The sequence below is a fragment of the Phyllopteryx taeniolatus genome, chromosome 9, assembly GCF_024500385.1.
Source record: "Phyllopteryx taeniolatus isolate TA_2022b chromosome 9, UOR_Ptae_1.2, whole genome shotgun sequence".
In the NCBI taxonomy this organism is placed as follows: Eukaryota; Metazoa; Chordata; class Actinopteri; order Syngnathiformes; family Syngnathidae; genus Phyllopteryx; species Phyllopteryx taeniolatus.
In genome coordinates, this window is record NC_084510.1 from 8,936,394 (window position 1) to 8,959,800 (window position 23,407).

General features: G+C 42.5%; 2 protein-coding genes across 5 annotated transcripts; one reads left to right on the forward strand and one right to left on the reverse strand.

The window, feature by feature from the left end:
• Positions 1-1,890: 1,890 nt before the first annotated feature.
• LOC133483959 (dysbindin-like) lies at positions 1,891-17,116 on the forward strand. Of its 3 annotated transcripts, none has more exons than XM_061785885.1 (5): positions 1,891-2,154; positions 8,272-8,947; positions 14,216-14,368; positions 14,448-14,591; positions 14,669-17,116. In XM_061785885.1, exons 2-5 carry the CDS (start codon positions 8,653-8,655, stop codon positions 14,917-14,919), a joined length of 843 nt encoding a protein of 280 aa, XP_061641869.1. In that variant the 5' UTR covers positions 1,891-2,154; positions 8,272-8,652; the 3' UTR covers positions 14,920-17,116. The 3 variants fall into 3 exon arrangements, with proteins under 3 accessions (XP_061641869.1, XP_061641870.1, XP_061641871.1); XM_061785886.1 differs by lacking the exon at positions 8,272-8,947 and adding an exon at positions 6,738-6,885 and having other exon boundaries at positions 1,894-2,154; positions 14,669-15,850; XM_061785887.1 differs by lacking the exon at positions 8,272-8,947 and having other exon boundaries at positions 1,897-2,154; positions 14,669-15,821.
• Positions 17,117-18,644: 1,528 nt separating this feature from the next.
• LOC133484139 (protein LSM14 homolog B-like) lies at positions 18,645-22,001 on the reverse strand. Of its 2 annotated transcripts, none has more exons than XM_061786293.1 (8): positions 21,794-22,001; positions 21,544-21,707; positions 20,925-21,051; positions 20,688-20,864; positions 20,520-20,597; positions 20,286-20,420; positions 19,813-19,921; positions 18,645-19,738 (listed from the first exon to the last, which is right to left on the reverse strand). In XM_061786293.1, exons 1-8 carry the CDS (start codon positions 21,918-21,920, stop codon positions 19,582-19,584), a joined length of 1,074 nt encoding a protein of 357 aa, XP_061642277.1. In that variant the 5' UTR covers positions 21,921-22,001; the 3' UTR covers positions 18,645-19,581. The 2 variants fall into 2 exon arrangements, with proteins under 2 accessions (XP_061642277.1, XP_061642278.1); XM_061786294.1 differs by having other exon boundaries at positions 19,623-19,761.
• Between the last annotated feature and the right edge of the window lie 1,406 nt (positions 22,002-23,407).

The following is a 23,407-nucleotide window of genomic DNA, read 5'->3' on the forward strand; positions in this document are numbered from 1 at the left end:
AAATGTAACTCAAACAGTAGTAAATAATATGACTGCTGGGAGCTATTTTCTATCAGGATTCACATATGAGACGCTATTTTCATATATTGCGCAATGTGCACCGCCCAGAGCTCAAATTGTGGTACATCTGGATTTTCGTGCAAACGCAAAGCTCGCTGGCTTGTGTTACAATTTGGCAGAACGGTCTTCGCCAAGATGGGCGTACTGACACAACGAGGGTTTGCCCTTTGACATCTGCCCGGCGCATGTGACAATTTGGTGACTGCTCAGACCACGTCTAATGTTTGGCCCATGGTGACTGCTGGTCTAACGCAATTTTAAGCCTGATGTCATCAAACCAAACTCCCGAAACACGCCGGCTGTGCCTAGGAATTCTGTCCTTGTAATGAACAGAATCGGTGACAGAGGGCAGCCATGGCTGCGTCCACCTTTTACTCGAAACGAATCCGACTTACTGCCGGCAATGTGGACCAAATTCTCAGACCGGTCGTACAGGGACTGAACAGCCCATATCAGGGAGTCCGGTACCTCATACTCCCGGAGCACCCACCACAGGACTTCCTGAGGGACACGGTCGAACTCCACAAAACACTGCTGAGGGTATACAGCTGGTCCACTGTTCCGCGGTCAGGATGAAAAGCACACTGCTCCTCCTGAATCTGAGTTCCAACTTCCTGATGGACCCTCCTCTCCAGAACTCCTGAATAGACCTTGCCAGGGAGGGTGAGGAGTGTGACCCCCTATAGTTGCAAAACCACCCGCCAGTCCCCCTTCTTTAAAAGGGGGACCAGCACCCCAGTCAGCCAATCCAGAGGCACTGTTCCCGATGTTGCAGAGGCCTGTCAGCCAGAACAGTCCACCCAGAGCCTTTAGGAACTCCGGGCGGATCTCGGGCGGACCGTGGCAACCGCATCCAGGCAAGGGAAACCTAGATCTATTCATACTTATCATCATAAGGGGTCTATGAACCATACTTTGTCTGGTCCCTCTGGACCTGTTTGCCATGGGCGATCCTATCAGGGGCATAAAGCCCCGGACAACTTAGCTCCTACGATCAGGTCACACAAACCCCGCCACCACGATAAGGTGACGGCTCAGACAGGGGACAGACATACACACACACACACACACATACACATGCAAGCGCACACGCACGCACACACGCACACACGCACACACACACACACACATGCAAACAAAGTTACATTTTTTATGTGTATTCCTACCATTATGTAAACAAAATGTTTGTTTTAATTTAATTTAGGTCACTGATGGTGTAGTGGTACACTCGCCTGACTTTGGTGCGGGCAGTGTGCGTTCAGTTACCACTCAGTGACGGTGTGAATGTGAGTGCGAATGGTTGTCCGTGTCTATATGCGCCCTGCGACTGACTGGCGACCAGTTCAGGGTGTAGTCTGCCTTTCGCCCGAAGTCAGCTGGGATAGGCTCCAGCGTCCCGCGACCCTAACCTGGATAAGCGGTGTTGCAAATGGAAATGAATGGAAATAAAAAAAATAATTCTTAATTTAGAACAGTGCCACAATATTTACATATATTGTTTTATATATATTTATATATAAAACAACTTAATTTCATAGCATTGCAATTTGGAAAGAACAAAAAGCTTCATGAACATAAAACCTGAAACTGCCATTACATGCAAAGTGTATTAGTGTCTTTCAGTTGAGCTTGAGGGTATAGAGAGATATAGAGAGAAAAAAGAAGAAAGAAGAAAGAGAAGGTAGAAGTGGGCGTTTTGGAATACAAGAATAACTCCAAGTCTCTCTTTGGTATTTTCCACTTCATTACATAAAATCCCTCTTGTCAATCCCTTCCACTCTCTCAGCTCCTCCCTCCTTCCTGTCATTGGTCAGCTGATCGACTTCACAAAGCCCCTAACTTGTTTCCCACCCCATCCAAGGGACTCATAGTCCACTAACGGTAAAAAGGGAAAGGATTACACTGAGGCAGTTGACATCAATTCCTCTGGGATGCGGAGGAGGTGGGAGATGATTGACAGGCTCTCTGCGGAACGCTCACGGTACTAAGACATCGTCATCGACATCATCATCATCATCATCATCAACAACAATAACAATAACAACAACAACATGAACTCCTCATCAGGCAACCTTCACAGCAAACACCTTCCTTGTAAGTAATTGTTTTAACTCCTCAGTTTTGGGAGGGCTCAATTCTTCTGCGGAAGTTGTAAGTCTTAGATGGGTCAGGATTCCTTGAGGGGAGATCGTGTTTTTCATTGTTATGGAGTAAAGGAGTGATTGTACGCAAGACAGAGGAGTGAATAACAACTTCTGCGCATGGGCGAATGTTTGTATATCAGTCTATACAGTCAGTACAAAAAGTCCACAGTTTGTTTGTTTGTTTGTTTTTTTTCTCCAGATTTCTGAGATCCATCCAACAGCATAACATTACTTAGCTGTTTGTAACTTAACATATTTAGTTAATGGGCTACAGTACAAGGGAGCTTTTCTGGGCATGACTGTGAGTTTTATATACTTATGACAAAATCTGATTTGATTCAGGGCTGCATAACGTGTGTGTGTGTGCCCATGTGTGGCCTCACAAATGCACAAATGCGCGACTGTGTGCATGTGTGCATGTGTGCGTGCATGTGCGTATGTATCGAGGGGGTGAGGCAGACAGACATAATGTGTGAGGTGGTGTGACAGCTCATCCGCAGCGTTGAATAGCTGCGTTGACGCTGCTTGAAGTAACTGCAATGAAGAGTGCACTCGCAGCCAAAATCGGACAGGCATGTTGAATCATCAGCCTGAGTAATGTTCACTAATTCCATCTGAATAGGTCATACTGGTCATCACTGGTGCAGGAACTAGAACTACATGCTCCCTTGAACACATTCACACACAGACAGCTCCCTGCATGACCTCTTATTTGTAATAGGATTATGGGATGCCATCAGAGTGCAGTGGTTTCGTTCCTCAAACATGCCACCTCTGAGAGGACTTACACATACTGTACCTGAGAGTAAACTTGTGCAATTAGACAAGGCTATAAAGGATCAAGCCGTCACTCGAGTGAGCTGTCGACCATCTGTTGCTCCGCTCCAAGCTTCTCTACGTCATCTGTCTGTGCCTTGATTACTGGGGGAACATGTGAAAGAGGGGCACATCGGCATGTTGCAGAATGAGGTTCTTGTCAGCTGTTGTAAACATGTTTCACTCTGTCAGGGGGAGATTTGCTTAAGCTGAAATACTTTACAGTATCTTATATTCGCTGTAATCATACTTAGTAATGCCCAGAAGTATTTGAACACTGATACTGAGTTTTTATGATTTTACCTTTATACCCCGCAACAGTTGTGAAAGCCCTATGTTTAACTGGAATAAAAAAAAAAAAGCTCAGCTTAAAGTCTCCATGTTAATCACAAGGCAACATCCTAAAAACCGTTGCCGTCATTTTAACAAATGACACAAATTTGGACTGTTGTCACTGTCCAAATGCTTGTGAAACCAAAACTTGTTCAGTCCACTTGGACCGAGTCAGGTAAGATTTAGAAGGAAGATGCAACGTGTCCAGGCTTCATCATTTTAAGACCTAAAAAAAAAGTATTGTCTGGCTAGGATACAAAAACTCTCCCTCTATTTGTAAGTTTAATTACATAATTAAACCTAGCAGCAAATACTGTATGACCCCTCACATCAGTAACTCTTGGCAGTAGCGTTTTACTTTTAGGGGTGAATGTTGAAGATGAGTTATTGATTGTATAATTGTTCACTCGCTTGACTTTGTGCAGGCAGTATGTGTTTAGTTCCTACTCAGTGATGTGTGACTGTTCTTTTGTCTCTCTGTGCCCTGTGACTAAGGAGCTTGTCTAATGCTGTGCAATGGCACCGAAACAGCTCGAAATTGAGAAAAATGTAATTATGCTGTGAAGCCTTCAAACGTGTTTCAAGTTTCTGAAGTCATTATCTGCGTACCCCCACACCAAAATTTACCAATAAATCTGCAACACTTAACATATGACGTTTCATTAGATTCTGCACACTGTATTGGCGTACCAACAAAACTGCTTGTTTATAGAAATAAGCCCCTCATACCACAGCGTTCCTTAATTAACATGTCAATCTGGATAAGAGGATTTGGAAATACAGCTAAAACCACGGATGTGTCAGCTGATAAATCCTCTGGTGCTTCAGGGTTTACAGAGGCCAGTAGGGCAAGACAATGACCTACAAACAGTACTAGGTAAGCGTGGACTTGATGCTGGGAAATATATAGATGGTTAACGCGAATGCCGTTGTTTGGCTGGAAAAACTGGGTTACAAGGATCTGGGTTATTATGTGATCCTTTTCAGAACGCAGTCATTTTGTATAAAATACCTACAATTAAATCCCCCTTATTCTGCAACCTAAATTGTGTATTTCAACTTTAAATTAAATGAATATATATTATGTACTATAATACATCCATCCAGCCATCCATTTTCTGAGCCGCTTGTCCTCACAAGGGTCGCGGGCGTGCTGGAGCCTATCCCAGCTATCATCGGGCAGGAGGCGGGGTACACCCTGAACTAGTTGCCAGCCAATCGGAGGGCACATATAAACAAACAAACAACCATTCGCACTCACATTCACACCTACGGGCAATTTAGAGTTCCACCTCTCTTAATGGGGAGATGGTGTGTTAGATTTGGAACAATTTTGTTCAGATTTGATGCAATAAAATATATGATATCTACAGTATGTATGTATAATACAAACCCATCACTTCCTCAACTGTCTCCTCCGCAGCCATTTCGTGCCATTATGCAGGGTATCTATGATCTCCTGTCTGCAGTGAGACTGGACATGGCCACAAAGTCATTTATGTTAATCTTTATCATTTGAGTACTTTAAACTTGTATTCATTTTGTATGCATTTGTGTGATGTTGTTTTAGAAGTCTAATTTAAGTAATATGGGCATATATGTGATGTTTAAGTGAAACTGCTGCAGGGCAATCGTCAAGGTAGAGTCCGCCACTGACCAGAAGTTGCGCAATTTTGGGGTTCAAAATAAGAACGATAACCGAAGTGCTTTGTTTGCTGCTTAAATGGTGCTGGTTTAACATTGTTTTGACAGAATAGAAAGCCTTTTATTGTCACTTATGTTGCGAATAAAATAAACTTAAACATAAAAATATCATAAGAATAAAGTATTATCAAGCCAAGTTTCACCTCGATGTGTTTCTTTAGTGATGATAATAACATAGTACAGACAGTGGCGTGCGTTAGGGATCTGCCGCGTAATCACACCATGACGTGCTCCGTGTAGTGTATAAACTACAATATAGGAGCTCCCAATCAATATTTATCTCATAACATGCCAAAAACGTCAAAACTTTTAATAAAATACACCAGACTCACTGAAGATGCTGATAGGGATGCAGCGGACCTTTCTTTTCTCCTGGCTGTCTGTGTAAGCTAGGGTTAGCTCATACATGCTGCTCTGAAAAGGCCTCAAAATCCCTTTCCGGGTTGAAAACAAGCCAGACAGTAATATGTTGGCTGACCGAGCCCCACAAAGTCGAGTCTTTTTCTACATACATACAGCACTGTACGCAACTGGAAGCAGAGTGAAGCACGCGCACACATGCTATTAAATGACGACAAAAGACTGTTGGAAATAAATTAACATATATTATTATATATAATATTATATATGTTTCAGTAAATTATATGTATTATAAAAATAGTAAAATAATGAATCATTGAATGACGTAATTGTAGGTCAGCGCTTATGATAGTGTTTAGGCATGCAGAGAAGGCTTGCAAGGCCCTCACGGCACACCACTGAGGACAGTATATGCAACAAAAAATATTGAATCTAGAGGAACTGAAATACGAGAACGAAAGCTTTTTTTTTTTTCTTTTCTTTTTTTATGCCTGACAAAGTACTAGGGGAGGGAATAAAGTTTCCCATTTCTTTCTTAAATCCCGTTTACAGAACCTTGACAGTGGGGACCAGAAGTGAGTCAATCACGTAGAGGCAGTTTTCCCACCTGACCTTCCCTCTCCTTGTCACAGAGGAGTCAGCCGGTGATCTCACTTTTTCATTTGACACAGAGAGGAGTTAATGGCAGCCCGTGGGTGACAGTGAGGCCTGACATCACTGCATTTAGCCTCCAGATCAATGTGTTGCCTCTGCTGTTCGTGCAGTTGGCGCTTGTGAACCGCAGCTTCAGGGTCCTGTCCTTGAAAAAGGGTGAGACACGTGGTGGAGTGACCTAACTGTTGCTGTCACTGAAACAGAGCTGGGCAATTAATAATGTTATTGTTATCACGTGGGGATGATGCTTTTATTCATTTCCAGGCAATTTTTTCACAAGTTATTGTGTGTCCTGATGATGCCTCATCATTTGCCTTCACTTAGAATGAAAACAAGCAAGGTTTTGAACCTATCTACTCTGAGAAAGTCAAATGAAAGTCTAAGAGGTTAGATTCATTCACGCTACGCCACACCTTGAGTGGTTTCCTCTAACTTGCATCATGTCAAAGCAGTCCGGGTCAATTCCTTTCACTTAAAGCTGTGCTTTTATGCAGCTCTGAATAAGCTTCCCCTTGGAGTGGTTGTCCGAGCTTTTTGTGACAAGGCAGAATGTCACGCAAGCAAGTCCGACCCGCACTGCTGCTGTATTCTATCCTTCTGCCTGTTCCTGTCACTCCGCATTTCCAGCTGGTCCTGAGCCCTTGTCAATGACCTTTTCTTTCTCAGCTCCCAAAGCACATGCCGAGGGAAGAGAAAGGACACAGAAGAAACATGGGAAAAAAGGCACACCAATACACGAAGCAGAGAATGATGGAAAACAGAATGACTGATGGATGGGTACTAAAACAAAAAATAGCCTGTGAGAAAGAATTAAGTAAGTATTGAAGTTATCAAATAAAAGACAAATGGTGAAACTAATAAGACTGAAGTACTTAAAAGCCAAACAGTGGTTGAGCCCTTGCTCTCTCGTCAGGCGTCTTCTGCCGTGAAATTTAAGAATCCCACGAAATATAAGAATGTCTATGTTGTGTCTGGCATATACTATAGCAGCCTAGACATGTGGTCACATGAGCTGCGGGCATATGTTGTGGTTTTCTTAAAAACAAAGGACTTTCGCACATGATCTGCTCCTGTCAGAGGTCAACCAGATCGTTTGAGGTTGAGGAAACAAAAGCGATCATTGTGATTCAGTGTATAAAAGAGAAGCAAAATCAATATTAGGATACGCATCTGTATGGGCATCAGCCTTTAGATGAGAGGAGTTCATGGTGCAATAAGTCAGTGTTAACTGACTCTGGGATAGCAGACATTTTGCTTAAAGCTACAGTCTGTGATGAAAAACATTACTTAGAGAGTGCCACTGAACAGACACATTCTGTAACTCCTGTCTATATGACTCTAATTCTTCCTTTCAAAACAAAGCTTGGGCTTCATCATTCTGATAAATATATAAGACTAAAGCCCTCTTGCGTCACTGTGCAGATTGGAGACAATAGCCTCTGACAGAGATCAGAATCAAAAGAGAAACTATTAACCTTTAAATCACATTTATATTCTATACTCTGTAATAGCAACAACAAATAAAATACAGCACCCAATTCCAATGAAGTTGGGACATTGTGTTAAACATAAATAAAAACAGAATACGATGATTTGCAAATCATGTTCAACCTATATTGAATTGAATACACTACAAAGAGAAGATATGTAATGTTCAAACGGATAAACTTTATTGTTTTTAGCAAATAATCATTAACTTAGAATTTTATGGCTGCAACACTTTCCAAAAAGATGGGACAGGGTCATGTTTACCACTGTGTGACATCACCTTTTCTTTTAACAACATTCAATAAACGTTTGGGAACTGAGGACACTAATTGTTGACGCTTTGTAGGTGGAATTCTTTCCCAATCTTGCTTGATGTACAGCGTCAGCTGTTCAACAGTCAGAGGTCTCCGTTGTCGTATTTTACGCTTCGTAATGCGCCACACATTTTCAATGGGAGACAGGTCTGGACTGCAGGCAGGCCAGTCTAGTACCCGCACTCTTTTACTAGGAAGCCATGCTGTTGTAACACGTGCAGAATGTGGGTTGGCATTGCCTACCTGAAATAAGCAGGGGCGTCCTTGAAAAAGACGTTGCTTGGATGGCATCATATGTTTCTCCAAAACCTGTATGTACCTTTCAGCATTAATGGTGCCTTCACAGATGTGTAAGTTACCCATGCCATTGGCACTAACACAGCCCCATACCATCACAGATGCTGGCTTTTGAACTGCGTCCATAACAGTCCGGATGGTTCTTTTCCTCTTTGGCCCGGAGGACACAACGTCCACAATTTCCAAAAACAATTCTCTCTGCTGCTCTTCTCTCTCTACACGAACGACTGCACCTCAGCGAACCCGACTGTCAAACTCCTGAACTTTGCAGATGACACCACTGTCATCGGCCTCATCAAGGACGGGGACGAGTCTGCATATCGACAGACTTCAGGAGGCATCCTTCGCCACAGCTGCCCCTCACGTTGTCCAGCTGCCTTGTGTCAACCATCGAGACCTTCTAGTTCCTGGGAATTACAGTCTCTGAGAGCGTGAAGTGGGCGACCAACATCAACTCCGTCCTCAAAAAGGCCCAGCAGAGGATGTACCTCCTGCGGCTTCTGAGAAAGCACGGCCTGCCACCAGAGCTGCTGAGACAGTTCTACACAGCGGTCATCAAATCAGTCCTGTGGTCTCCCATCACAGTCTGGTTTGGTGCTGCTACAAAAAAGGACAAACTCCGACTGCAACGGACAATCAAAACTGCTGAAAGGATTGTCGGTACCCCCCTACCCACCATTGAGGACTTGCACGCTGCCAGAACTAAGACAAGGGCATGCAAAATCCTCTCGGACCCTCCGCACCCCGGTCACCAGCTCTTCCAGCTCCTTCCCTCAGGTAGGCGCTACCGATCAATGCAAACTAGAACTAGTAGACATTCCAACAGCTTCTTCCCTCTTGCGATCAACTTCTTAAACACCTGACCTATAATTCCATTACAACATGCTGGCAATTTTTTGACTTGAGTTCGTTGTCACATTTCTGTGGGGCCAATTATGTATTACTCGTGCACTCACTGTAGTTGTCTCGCCATGCTGCACTATTTGCATATACTGGCCACTCATACCAGAGTAGCATCTGCTCCATTTGCACACTGATTGAGGAGTATCTGTAACATTTGCACAACCAACATTGTCCCAGATTATCGCATTACTCGTCACTCCTTGAAGTCTCAGCGCCCTTTGCACAATGGTCATTGCACCGGACTATTGCAATATTAGTCATTCGAACTTGTCTAAGTGCTAGAGGACTCTGCATCTTTTTGCACAATTGTCAAAAAAAGAAAAGAAAATGTACCGGCATTACCAGATAACTAGCAGCCCTTTACTGCTCAGTGACTGTTTTTTTTTTTTGTCAATGTCTTTCTGTCTCCAAAGTGTTCTATTGTCGTACTAAAGCGGCTCCAACTACTGGAGACAAATTTCTTGTGTGTTTTTTGGACATACTTGGCAAATAAAGATGATTCTGATTCTCGTTCTGATTCTGAACTGTATTTACTGACATTGTTTTTTTGAAGTGTTCCTGAGCTCATGTGGTGATATCCTTTACACATTAATGTCAGTTTTTGATGCAATGCCGCCTGATGGATCAAAGGTCACGGGCATTCAATGTTGGTTTTCGGCTTTGCCTCTTACATGCAGTGACTTCTTCAGATTCTCTGAAACTTATGATGATATTATGGACCGTAGATGATGAAATCCCTAAATTCCTTGCAATTGTACATTGAGGAACATTGTCCTTAAACTGTTCGACTATTTTCTCACGCACTTGTTCCAAAGAGGTGAACCTCGCTCCATCTTTGCTTGTGAATGACTGAGCCCTTCAGGGAAGCTCCTTTTATATCCAATCATGGCACCCACCTGTTCCCAATTAGCCTGTTCCCCTGTGGGATGTTCCAATGTGTTTGATGAGCATTCTTTGTGGTGCATTCAATTAAATATAGGTTGAAAATGATTTGCAAATCATTGTATTCTGTTTTTATTTATGTTTAACACAACATCCCAACTTCATTGGAATTGGGGTTGTACAATATGAACCTCAAGAGTTGCCACCATTAAACCTTGAGTGTGATGGCACCTATTGCGAGACTAGGAGGTGGCTTGGTTATGTTCCTGGGTCTCCTTTGCTGCATCCAACACATATTTTTTTTCAATCTGCACAGGCTATGACAAAATCTCAAGACTATCAAGGCATTCTACTGAAAAATGTGCCCAGTAAAAGAGAGCTTTTCCGTAGGTGACTGGCTCTTCGTAAGCCGTCAGATCATTCAAATGCTCCAAAATTGCATTGCTAAATATACTATATGTTGCAATTATTTTTGTTTCTGGCATTTCAAATTGTTTACACAAACAGAAAAACCTCTATGAAGTTGAAAAATTGGAGCCTCTGGAGCCAGGCCTTGAGGTGGGGCCCGAAGGTGAGCACCTGGTGGCCGGGCCTCCACCCATGGGGCGCAGCTCGAAAGGGTAACGTGGGTCCCCCTTCCCATTAGTGCACCACCTGTGGGAGGGGCCATAGGGGTCAGGTGCAGTGTGAGCTGGGCGGTGGCCGAAGGCAGGGACCTTGGCAATCCGATCCCCGGTAACAGAAACTGGCTCTAGGGATGTGGAATGTCACCTTTCTGGCAGGGAAGGAGCCTGAGCTGGTGTGCGAGGTCGAGAAGTTCCGACTAGATATAGTCGGGCTCGCCTGCACACACAGCTTGGGCTCTGGTACCAGTCCTCTCAAGAGGGGTTGGAGTCTCTTCCACTCTGGAGTTGCCCACGGTGAGAGGTGCCGAGCAGGTGTAGGTATACTTATTTCCCCCCGGCTTGGCGCCTGTACATTGGGGTTCACCCCGGTGGACGAGAGGGTAGCGTCCCTCCGCCTCCGGGTGGGGGGATGGGTCCCGACTGCTGTTTGTGCCTATGCACCAAACAGCAGTTCAGCGTACCCACCCTTTTTTGACCCTTTCTGCTGGGGGACTTCAATGCTCACGTGGGCAATGACAGTGAGACCTGGAAGGGCGTGATTGGGAGGAATGGCCCCCCCGATCAGAACGCGAGCGGTGTTCTGTTATTGGACTTCTGTGCTCATCACGGATTGTAAATAACGAACACCATGTTCAGCATAAGGGTGTTCACACGTGCACTTGGCACCAGCTGGGGCGCTGCTGACCTCGACTCGGGACTCGGGACGTTGTGAGTCGGTGGGGAGAATACTTCGAAGACCTCCTCAATTCCACCGACACACCCTCCCATGAGGAAGCAGAGTCTGGGGTTTCTGAGAGGGGCTCTCCTATCTCTGGGGTTGAGGTCACAGAGGTGGTTAAAAAGCTCCTCGGTGGCAAGGCCCAGGGGGGGATGAGATTTGCCCAGAGTTCCTAAAGGCTCTGGATTTGTGTGTCTATCTTGGTTGACACGCCTCTGGAACATCGCGTGGACATCGGGGACAGTGCCTCTGGATTGGCAGCCTGGGGTGGTGGTCCCCCTTTTTAAGAAAGGGGATCGGAGGGTGTTTTCCAACTACATGGGTATCACACTCCTCAGCCTCCCTGGTAAGGTCTATTCAGGGGTGCTGGAGAGGAGGGTCCGTCGGGAAGTCGAATCTCAGAATCAGGAGGAACAGTGTGGTTTTCGTCCTGGCCGTGGAACAGTGGACCAACTCTACACCCTCGGCGGGGTCTTCGAGGGTCCATGGGACTTCGCCCAACCAGTCTACATGTGTTTTGTGCACTTGGAGGAGGCGTTCGACCATGTCCCTCGTGGAGTCCTGTGGGGGGTATTTCGGGAGTATGGGGTACCAAACCCCCTGATACGGGCTGTTCGGTCCCTGTACGACCGGTGTCAGAGTTTAGTCCGCATTGTCAGCAGTAAGTCGGACTCCTTTCTGGTGAGGGTTGGACTCCGCCAAGGCTGCCCTTTGTCACCGATTCTGTTCATAACTTTTATGGAGAGCATTTCTAGGCGCAGCTGAGGCATAGAGGGGGTCTGGTTTGGTGGCCTCAGTATTGCATATCTGCTTTTTGCAGATGATGTGGTTCTGTTGGCTTCATCAAGCCGTGATCTCCAAATCGCACTGGAGCGGGTCGCAGCCGAGTGTGAAGCGGCTGGGATGAGAATCAGCACCTCCAAATCTGAGACCATGATCCTCAGTCTGAAAAGGGTGGCGTGCGCTCTCCAGGTCGGGGATGAGATCCTGCCCCAAGTGGAGGAGTTCAAGTATCTTGGGGTCTTGTTCACAAGTGAGGGAAGAATGGAACGAGAGATCGAGAGGCAGATCGGTGCAGCGTCTGCAGTGATGCGGACTTTGTATTGGTATGTTGTGGTAAAGAAGGAGCCAAGCCGAAAGGCGAAGCTCTCAATTTACCGGTCGATCTACATTCCAACCCTCACCTTTTGAACAAGAACAAGATCCCGGATACAAGCTGCCAAAATGAGTTTCCTCCGCAGAGTGTCCGGGCTCTCCCTTATCGATAGGGTGAGAAGCTGCATCATCCGGGAGGAGCTCAGAGTTGAGCCGCTGCTCCCCCACATTGAGAGGAGCCAGATGAGGTGGCTGGGGCATCTGATTGGGATGCCTCCCGGACGCCTCCCTGGTGAGGTATTCCGGGCACGTCCCACCGGGAGGAGACGCTGGGGATGACCCAGGACACGCTGGAGAGACTACGTCTCTTGGCTGGCCTGTGAACGCCTCGGGATCCCCCCGGAAGACCTGGATGAAGTGGCTGGGGAGAGGGAAGTCTGGGCGTCCCTGCTAAAGCTACTGCCCCCGCGACCCGACCTCAGATAAGTGGTAGAAAATGGATGGAAACAGAAAAGATCTGTTCTCCATTTTGACTGTGCCTCCTTGTCATGGTTGCACACTGTGGTGCTGTTTTCACCTGCCTTTCAAATGTGGTATGTAAGGATGCGTAATCAGCCATTGCAATTTGTCTCAGGTTTGTTAAATCACATTGCGCTTGCTAAATTAATCTATTTGCATATACCACTCCTAGAATGCATAAGCATAATCAAAATTCTAAAACAACGAGCTACACTCCTCATCAAATATTCAATGAGCGAACGACCGCAAACTATAACTGGACTCAATGAAGAAAAACATTCAGAGAATCTATCAAAAAAAAAAAAACAGACACTGGGGATTAACACTAGGTTAAACAAAGTAGACAGACAGAGAGAACATATCAGCTCTGTCAAAGACTTCAACTGATGAGGCTCATGAGCAAAACAGTTCTCATGCTCTACACTAAAGTCAACAGGCTGTGTTCTGTCTCTGCTTTATGAAGTATATAAATGTAACAATCTTCTTCAGCATACAGTGTAGAGTGCTATAGAATACAATATTTTCATTCTCATCTGATCAAAGGCGAATGAATGAAGTGACACGCTGTCACACAGTGCAGATTCACTGTGGTGGCAGACATGACACAGAAGCAGCATGGCACGAGTGGATGCTACTCATAGAAGATTTGTGTTGAGGTGTCACTGAAGAAGGAAACTCATTGATGCATGTAGATCACGTCTTTATTTTAAATTAACAGTGACTATGATGTTATCCTCTTTGCAGCAGATATTATACACTATGAACACATAATAGAGAATGTATCTGATTTGTGTAGACTATACGACATAAAGTTACTAAAAATATTTTCTTTTGGGGGCTTTTAACATCTTTCATGTTTCTTATCGCCAAAATCAACTTATTTATGAAACTACTCTGCCTGACACTCAGAAAATCATCATAATAAACTCAGTTTAGACAAATCTCGAAAGCATCATTGACCCAGTTCACGTCCTTGAAGAATGCATTGTTTGCTAACAGAGAGGCAGTCTTGTGATCTTCTCTGTACAATTATTTAGGATATCCACTCAATTTACTACTCAAAAGCATCCTGGTGTCTATTGTTTTGAAAAATTATGAAACGATCAATTGAAATCTCTGTTGAAATCTGAGTCCACCAGCATTGTTTCATCCCATTCAGCACTCAATTTAGTTGCTTGCCATCAGAGTGATGAACCGTGTGTGTGATGTATCATCCTATCCTGTGTCTATCCTACTATTAAATTTCAAATATTAACAGACATAACCTCATGCCAAAACTCAAGTCTGATACTATATTTCCAGCGGAGACAGAGCGAGGTCCGAGGATTCCAGATATGGACAGAGCCCATCAACTTAAAGTAAGAGAGAGGCAGCGTTTCTTTGAGGAAGTCTTTCAACACGATGTTGACGTCTACCTGTCCTCAGCACACCTTTCGATTAGAGACTACACGAGACGTGAGCTGGAAGGGTAGAATTTCTTTCAACATTTTTTTCCCCACAGAGATGTTACTTTTGACTTCTTCTCTCTTTGTAGCACCTATTGGTAGCATCTCATCTATGGAAGTGAATGTGGACATGCTGGAACAGATGGAGCTGATTGACATCTCTGACCAGGAGGTTTTGGATGTCTTCTTGAGCTCTGGGGGTGAAGATAATGTCCTGAACTCCACAATGTCCGGTAATAGAATGGGTTGCAGAATGTGATATTAAAACAACACGAATGCACCACTAACATTTTTTTTTCCTGATTTACAGTCAATGCCAACAACAACCCTGAGGGAGTCATCACTAATGGACTCCTTCGACATGTCCTTGAAGGTTTTGACTCCAAATCCCGCGTGTCGTCCACAACTTCAAATTCTTCTGACAGCCATATTACTAATGCCAATCTAGGTGACACTTGTGGAGTCATGTCACAGGATTGTGTCACATGTACCAACACCGTCAAGAGAATAGCATCACCACAAGAAAGAGAGGAGAAAAGTCTGACCTCATCATCTATGTAGAAAGTAGGCTCCCTTCACCAGACCGCCACCTGCAGCCATAATAAGAACTGTATCTCTACGCCACAAACATCAATGCTCTTAGCGTTTAATTGTTTTAGGATGGGTTTTGGGTGGATTTGAGAGGTAGGAATTATAGACTGTGGGCATTCATTTTTACCTGTGTCGTTGCAGTAAGCAAAATACGGTCATAAAATATCACCCATACCGATCTCATGTTTCATGTGTGATAAACATTTTCTTCATTTTTGTACAGCATTAACGCAATTGAGAAGTAAAAAATATAGGGATTAGTTCTACTAATGAAATGTTCAGGAGTATCACATTTTTCTTCCAATTAAGATTTTCTGTTTTCGCTAACTTCACCAATATGTTCTTTGTTGAGCAATAAAGAGGAAGAGAAAAAAAACAATGTGTGACACAAAGTGTTATTTAAAATATTTAGAGAAAAAATAGTACTGATACAACATTTCGCAGACCCTTGCACAATACAATGGCAAATAATAGTTCACATTATATGTTAAAGCACAGGAATGTTTTGTGAAAATACTTGTCTCCTGAACCTGCGTGTGCAAAAAAATAAATACAAAAAATATACAAATTGAGCACAAATCTTAGATCATCGTACAGTAGAAAATAAAATTTCACACTTTTTCTACGTTAAAAAAACTAACCAACTACCAACCAAGCTGCTGCTCCAACTACCGAACGAGCCTCCACTTTAGCTAGCTACCAAGATTCTGTTCCAGCTATGAACCAAGCCACTTCTCCAACTACTAAGAAGGCCAGTCTCGACAGAAGAAACTTTAGCCCAACTGTTGTTCGACCCTTATCAAAAGCCAGACAACAAAAACTCCCCTAACAAAAAGGAAGAGGAAACAAACGGAAACATTTACTGACAGACATGTCAAGATGGAAACGGAAAATAAGCTTGTCCAAAAAAAAAACAAAAAAAAAAACGTTTGATTGTTGTTAGTGTAGTTTAAGTCCTGTATTCTGCAAAACCACTGCAATTGTGTTTAAAAGTTTTGAACAAGAAAGCCTTCAATATCTTTAGTCATTGCCACTGGCTTTCATAATGTTACATTTCACCCGAAGGTACAGTACTGTATTTACAGGCTGACCCAGACTATGGGGTCAGTTGTAACAATTCACCCCTTGTATTTGAGATTAAGCCATGCATTGTGTGTTTGTGTTGAACAGACATTTTTGATGCAATTTATTAGCAGACACTTGAAGCTAGTCACCCTAGGTCAGGGGTGGGCAAACTACCGCCCGCGGGCCACATCCGGCCCGTTGATCATTTCAATCCGGCCCGCCAAAGATTGGTACAGAATCGCCCAAATCATATAACAAATCATAACTACATTCATTTGACCATGTCCTGTAATGTTGAGTGGTTGCACCAGGTTGTGCTGTAAAGCCCAGTGGTTCCACCAAGTTGTCCTGTAATGCTCAGTGGTTCCACCAGGTAGCGCAGTAGGTACAGTGATACATTGACTTGACTTTGGCTGTTCTGTTTTTACTCTGCTACTGCTCTGAACCCTTCTTCAACCATGAGTGGGCCAAAGAAAAGAAAGGTGTTTAATATAGAATGGACTATAGAATACTTTTTCACTGAAGTCCGGTCAAAGGCTGTATGTCAAATTTGTGAAGAAACCATTGCGGTTTTCGAGGAATATAACATCAGCCGTCACTTTTCTACCAGCACGCTGATTATGCTAACAGCCAATCAAGGCAGGAACTGATGGCTATGGCTCAGCGGTTAAAATCAAGCTTCCAGGCTCAGCAAAACACCTTCATCTGACAAACTCCCATCCAAGATTCAGTCACACAAGACCCTGAAACAGCGCCATGGGAGCTGCAGATGGAACTTACTGATCTCTGATGTGATACTGTCTTATATGAGAAGTTCGACTGTCAAACTGGATGAGTTTTATGCTTCATTAAGTGCAGACAAATTTCACAAAATCTGGAAGATGGCACAGAGGATGCTGGTGGTGTTTGGCTCTACATATGTGTGTGAACAGACTTTTAGTGTGATAATCACCAACAAAAACAGCCTTCAGATCCCAGCTGAGTGATGAACACCTCAGATGTGTTCTGAGAATTACCACCACAAAACTAACACTTTGATGCACTGGAAAAAAAAAAAAAAGGTGATCAACAAAACAACACTGTTCCCATTAAATCTTAAGTATTAACACTACAATGCCCTTTTATATATATATATATATATATATATATATATATATATATACTCTAATTGGAAGGTATTTTTGGACCAGATTTTCTATAGGCAATTTCAGACAAAAACGTTATAAAGGCAATTTTATTTCAAACAAAAAATATTCAAGCTCTCCAGAACCCAATATCCAATACTCAAAATTCTTGGTGCATTGTACTCAGGTTGTAGTGGTTCTTCTAACAAGACTTAACATTTTGACAGTGTCATTTCTAGGAAATCTTGCCACATTGCCAATTTAAGCAGTGTTAAAGGTGCCATATTTTACGAAACAAACTTTTTCTATTCTTTGAGATCTAATATTGGCTGGATGGTACCTCAGTAAACGTTTGAAATATGAATTAAAATCATCCTCGCATTCCTGAGTTCCAGACATTTTTTTTCTGCCAAGAGGGCTAATATCAGGTCATTTGAATTTCTCGAGCTTATCTAGGTCCCTAGCGAAGATCTCCATCTCTCTCTTCTCCCGAGCCAGCGCTATCAACATAACACGTGCGCTCTCAGGTAGTGAGAGTTGGGGCTTCTAGGAGGCAACCAATCAGAGGAAAGGGGGTGTTCTTAGCCAAATATGGATAAAGCAGACACAAAACTGGGTCAAACAGAAGTAGCTGTCAGAGGGGCCTACTCTGGACACTCATATCGTTTTTTTTTTTTAAATGAAATTGACACCAAGTCCTTGTTACACTAAATCCATGTTAAAGAGTCATTCTATGGAGGTCTAAATGGCCAAATTATGGGACCTTTAACATTTTATAATGCTACGTTGGCTTGTATGAAATGTACTTCTCTTGATGAATACTTAGGCCTACTACTAATGATGGGCAAATGATACCGAAGCTTTGGAGCTTGTCTCACTCTTCCTGAAGCGGAGTGATTAGAAACTCTGCGTCGGAGCTTGTATCAAAACACCAGTGTCACGTAACCGATGATGTTTGAAGCTTAGAACGTCATCGCTGTTTCACTTGGCGCTTCAAAGTTTTTCATTGGCTCATGGTATTTCAACGTATTCTGAGCCAATGACAGCTTGACAGGTTTGACAGATGAGAGTGGTTTGGCAACATACTAGCTACAACGTATATAAGGTGCATCATTATGCTTCAAAATGGGGTTGTGAGGAGATAGAGATTTGGAGGGTGAGAGTATTTTGGCAAGTCAACCATACAAGTCCCCAACTGACAAACTATCTTTAAAGGTTTTCCTTAAAAATACCACACACACACAAAAGAATGGTTCTGAATTCACACACCATGATCATTTGCAGAGTAGGAAAGATCTTTAATCCTGTTAGCAACTTTTAGTACAGTTTTTAAACGAAGCTCAAAGCTTTAAATAAACCTTTAATCACATTTAACATAATTTGTATTTATTCCTTGGGTTAACCTGGAATGTGTTTTAGACTATCGGGGAGGGCATCTGCATATTTTATTATAACGACGATATAATTATTTGGCATGAATGAACAAAACACTTGAATGACCATACAGACTTTTCTGAACTTTTATTGCAGTCATGGGAAACAGTGCCAGTGCTTCAGTCATGCTCTTTAGAGGTTGCTCTGGATTCAGTTGTCCACCAGATGTCCCCATCATTGAAGCCTTGAATTTTTTTGGCACAATTGTTAGGAAAGCCTCAATGCTTCATGAGGCTTCACTTGCCCACCACTACCTACTACACTACTGTATTTTAATCTCATAATGGCGGGACTTTGAATTTTCTTTTAGGTGATACTTTGTGTAAAAGGTTTGATAACCACGGCAATTAATCATTGCATGAGCAAGCTAGAGACCCATGGTAAACTAAATAGCTCCCATTTGCAATCCACCTCAAATATAAAACTGACTAAAAAAATATAAAAGTGGAAGCTGGAAGGAAAAGTGGATTATGCAGACTGACGTTTGAACAAATGCTCAGAATTTTGGCTCTAGCAAGGGAATTTACAGTGACAAGGAGAAAAGAGTTTCTATTAATCACATTTAATAGCAACTGCTACACTTATCTCCAGTATTTTACAAACACTAGAGGTATGGGAAAATAAAGTACTGTTGACTGTCCATTCCATTTTGGAACATCCTCTTAAAACTTATTTGGATTGACATGGACAGTCAAGTGCAGAACAACATCCAGACCTACAGCACAAAATTAAATCACATGCTTGATTCTCTATTCAAGGACATCTTTCGTTGCATGCTGAACTACAAATTAATACATTTACTTGATGTACAGGTGCTGGAATAAAATAAATTTCTCCCAGTTTAGATTATAGAAAATGTACAGTGCACCCATAAATGCATATTTGGAATAAAGAAACAAAAATATACATCAAGTGCTTCAAATTGAAAAAGGGGGAGGCAATTAAGTAGAAAACTACAATATTTACATGGAAAACCAACAACAACAAAAAAAAAAAAAAAACAACACTTTCACACTCTCCCACCATCAATTTTTGGAAGGAGTCGCTGTTCAGCTTTGCTCTGCCCTCTGCGACCCCGCCCCCGGAATCTTCTGCCTCCGAGGAAACGTCCCTGCACTCCGAAAGTCTCCAGGTTTAACTTTTGCGCCTCTTCCCATGTGGTGGTCCTAAGGATGCTCACAAATGGTGACTACATCAACTTGATGAAACCACCACAGAAAAACAGAGTTTGTATCCTCACCTGGGCTTCATGTCTGATGAGAGGTTGTCAAAGAAGCCCTTACTCTTGTCGTAGTACTTGTCCCCAAGTGTCTCCTCTTGTGTACACAGGCTCTCAGGGGCTTTCTGAACTGAAGCAGGCGCCCAAAACAGATCATTTGATTTGTTTGAATATAATCCAAATTTATATACAGTGAACCCCCACTATTCACAGTGTATAGGGACAGAGCCCTGCTGTGAATAGTGAAAATCTTAGTAATTAACATCCCTCAAAATCTTTATGCGATACAGTAACTACCTATGCAACAAGGTGGCTGCAATGAACTAATTTTGTCTAAAGCTCCTCAACTCACTTCAGCATCAAGATGCCAAAACTACTGTAACTTTGGCCTCAGGACACATTCCTCCCCCCCAAAAAAACCTGTGAATAGGCAAAGATGCAAGTGCCTGACCGCATATATGCAGGGGCTCACTGTACACCTGAAATAGACGCACCTAAAACCTCCGTGAGATCTTTAAACTGAGCATTTGCTGTTTCAAAATCAAAATCTGACTCAAACTTCAAAGTCGTAGGCTTGGAGTTCTTTATAGGAAGCTGGCCTCTGCTCCAGTTCTTTGACCAACGACTTCCTGCACAGGAGCACAAAAACAGATTGGCCAAATTTTACATTTGTTGTACATTAGACTTGATTTGGCAAATGCTTGAAAACAGCTGATAAAGCCAGATACCTTGTTTTTGCCTTCGTTTTTTATTATCGGTACTTTTGCCTTGTGCCTTGCCGCCACTTGGCTGCGATGCAGCTTGAGCTAAAAGAAGGATTAGATTACTTAAACATGGGATTCAGAAGAGTGACCTCTCTGATAAAAAAAAAAAAAAAAAAAAAAAAACAATCTTACTGCTGGGGACATTCTCTTTCTGAACTTGGGAAACAGCAGGACGATTGGTCTGTCTGACCTGCTGCGGCTGAGTTGAGGATTTCCCCTTTTTCTGAGCACTGCTGGCCAATGGCACCGTCTGAACCGCTTGCTCTACTGTAGGAGCTCTTCTGGCAAGGATACCGTGAAACCCTGGAACTGTACCAAGACAAACTGTGACAGACAACAGAAAGATGTGCAAGTGGACAAACACTGTACCTAGCCCCAATGCTGCATTGTACTGCTGGGTGAGTAGAGAGCTGGTAGCCAGCTGATTGTAGGTGGGCATCACGTCTCTGTAAGGGCTCCAACGTGGGTGACATCCAGAAGAGCATCCAAGAGGGGACTTAAACAGCAAAAGATGAACAGACATATGGAAAGCCGTTTTAGCCCCCCCATATCCACCATGAGGTCTTTCTACTAGTAGTCTCTTTGTCCTCACACTAGAGCACTTGGAAAAATTGTCCTACTACTAGTGCCACGGTCAACCTCAATTTCTTTCATGAGATGAATAAAGTATGCATCTATGTTCTACTACAGACAAAATTCAACTAGTTAACATCTGTGCTTCACAGAGGTCAACTACTTCACTTTTTCATCACTAGTAGCATTTAGTAGTGGAGAAAAACTTTAAGGAAACCTGAATTGTCTTACTCCTTTTTATAAAAAAAAAAAAAAAAAAAAAAAAGAAAAAAATAAATTCTTGTACATGTACCTTACGCTGTATATCAAGGATATTGACTAACTGCTCATATAGCTTTCCATATACAAATCTAAAACCAGCTCTACAATTATCATTCAACTCAAACAAAGCAGAGAGAGAAAACAAAGAACTCACCAGGACAATAGCAGGGTCTCGAGGGAGCCCGTGGAATGGTTTTGTTGGTTCAGACACCGTGATGTCCTTTATGTCACTTCCTCGAAAGATTATGTACTCATACATTTCCTCTTTAGGGGGAACTGGACTGTAGGTGTGCCGGTCCTCTGTTCCATATGACTTTACTGTTTGAAACACACACATAATCATGATTTTGATTCTTCAGCATCTCAGCAGTTGGATACAAATTAGGCAACGACAAGGAACCTACCTTTGGCCAAAGCAACAGTGGACTTATCTGTGTCCACGGAGGATAATATACCTTCATAACGAATCTGTGCCTTTGATATTAGACTTATTTTGCTTCCAACATAAGGAGTTCCTCCTCGAGCGCTCATGTTTCCAGCTGCTTAACGAACACAGACAGAGGCCGCAGTTTATCAAAGCAGCAGGACATTCGCTCATCAGCGACGAACAAAATTAGCAGCACCTGTGTAATTTATAAGATCAGCAGTGACGCAATTTGGTTGGCTGGCAACCTGCATTAAAAGAGGGTTGGTTTGATTCTTCAGCCGACGTACACTGATATTTCGATAAGTGAGGCAGTGGAATGTTTTTTCAAATTTGAAAAAATAAAAAATAAAAATTATGGGGTGCCATTTGTAAAGTGGGTCACGCTGACAATAACAACAACATTTTGTCGCGTTTAGCCTCAAACAATGTTTAAAAAAATGGCGTGATTTTTTTTCAGTCACTTTTTTGCACATTTACAATAAAATGTGACAATTTAAATCCAAGATACACCTAAATCTTAAATATATAAATGTTAATTATCAGAATCATCTTTATTTGCATTATACATCTAAACATAAATGTTAACTCTAAACGCTATATATTTCTAAATCTTAAATGTAAATTCCAACAAATTTTAAATCTAAATGTTAATTATATACATAAATATTAAATCTAATTGTTAAATCTAAATATTTGCAGAGGAACTAAATATTTAGCTAATATGCAAATCCAAACTGCCGATAACAGGAAGTACCAAAATAAAAGCTTGATGTCTGTAGCGCCAAATAGCATGAAAACCATCTCATCTCAAGAAACAGACATGGATTATGTATGAGTACTTTGAGTTTTTAGTGTCACTTTTAAATGAACAATAGTTTTATTAAGAGACCTCCTGTAACTGTTGCCTTCGCTGTGGAAAAATGTTGTATTACCAGAAAATAGCTCTACTGATATTCTCCGTCAACACTGATTAGCCAGACATGCTTGCAGAGCAAGCACGTTGGTCAGTAAAGTGCTGGGCGAGGTAGGCTCTTGCCGGCCCTTATGCAAGCAAACATGCCAGATTGGTCAAAGTGAGACCTCTCGTGGCTAGATGAAGTGCCTATACATGTCATAAGTCCCGCACTCTTGATAAAAGTCACATTAAAAACTCAAAATACTCTTCAAATAAAGTTTCTCCAAACGTGTTTGTTATTTCAGGTAGTTATTATCACTAGAATCTATGTTCCAGAGCCTACTACACCAGGTTTGATATTTTTTTAATATTCATTATTTGGCAAGAAAAACACTCTGACCTCGAGCTTTTTATTTTGGATTCAGATGTAACTTTTATATTTGGATTTATATGTAAGATTAGAATTTATGTTAAAGATTTAGATGTATTATTTAGGTGTAACATTTAGATTTAATTATTTAAGTTGACAAATATTGTTGTAAAAATCCCTATCTTTGTCGTGTGCATATAGCCCATGCAGCTCTTGGCGAAGGAATCCTAGGCCCTAAAATGCTCCTACCGCTTGCACTGAACAGAAGCGTAGAAGACAATAAGTTCAGATTTCTGCGCCCCAGACTGATAATACTTCACAAAATC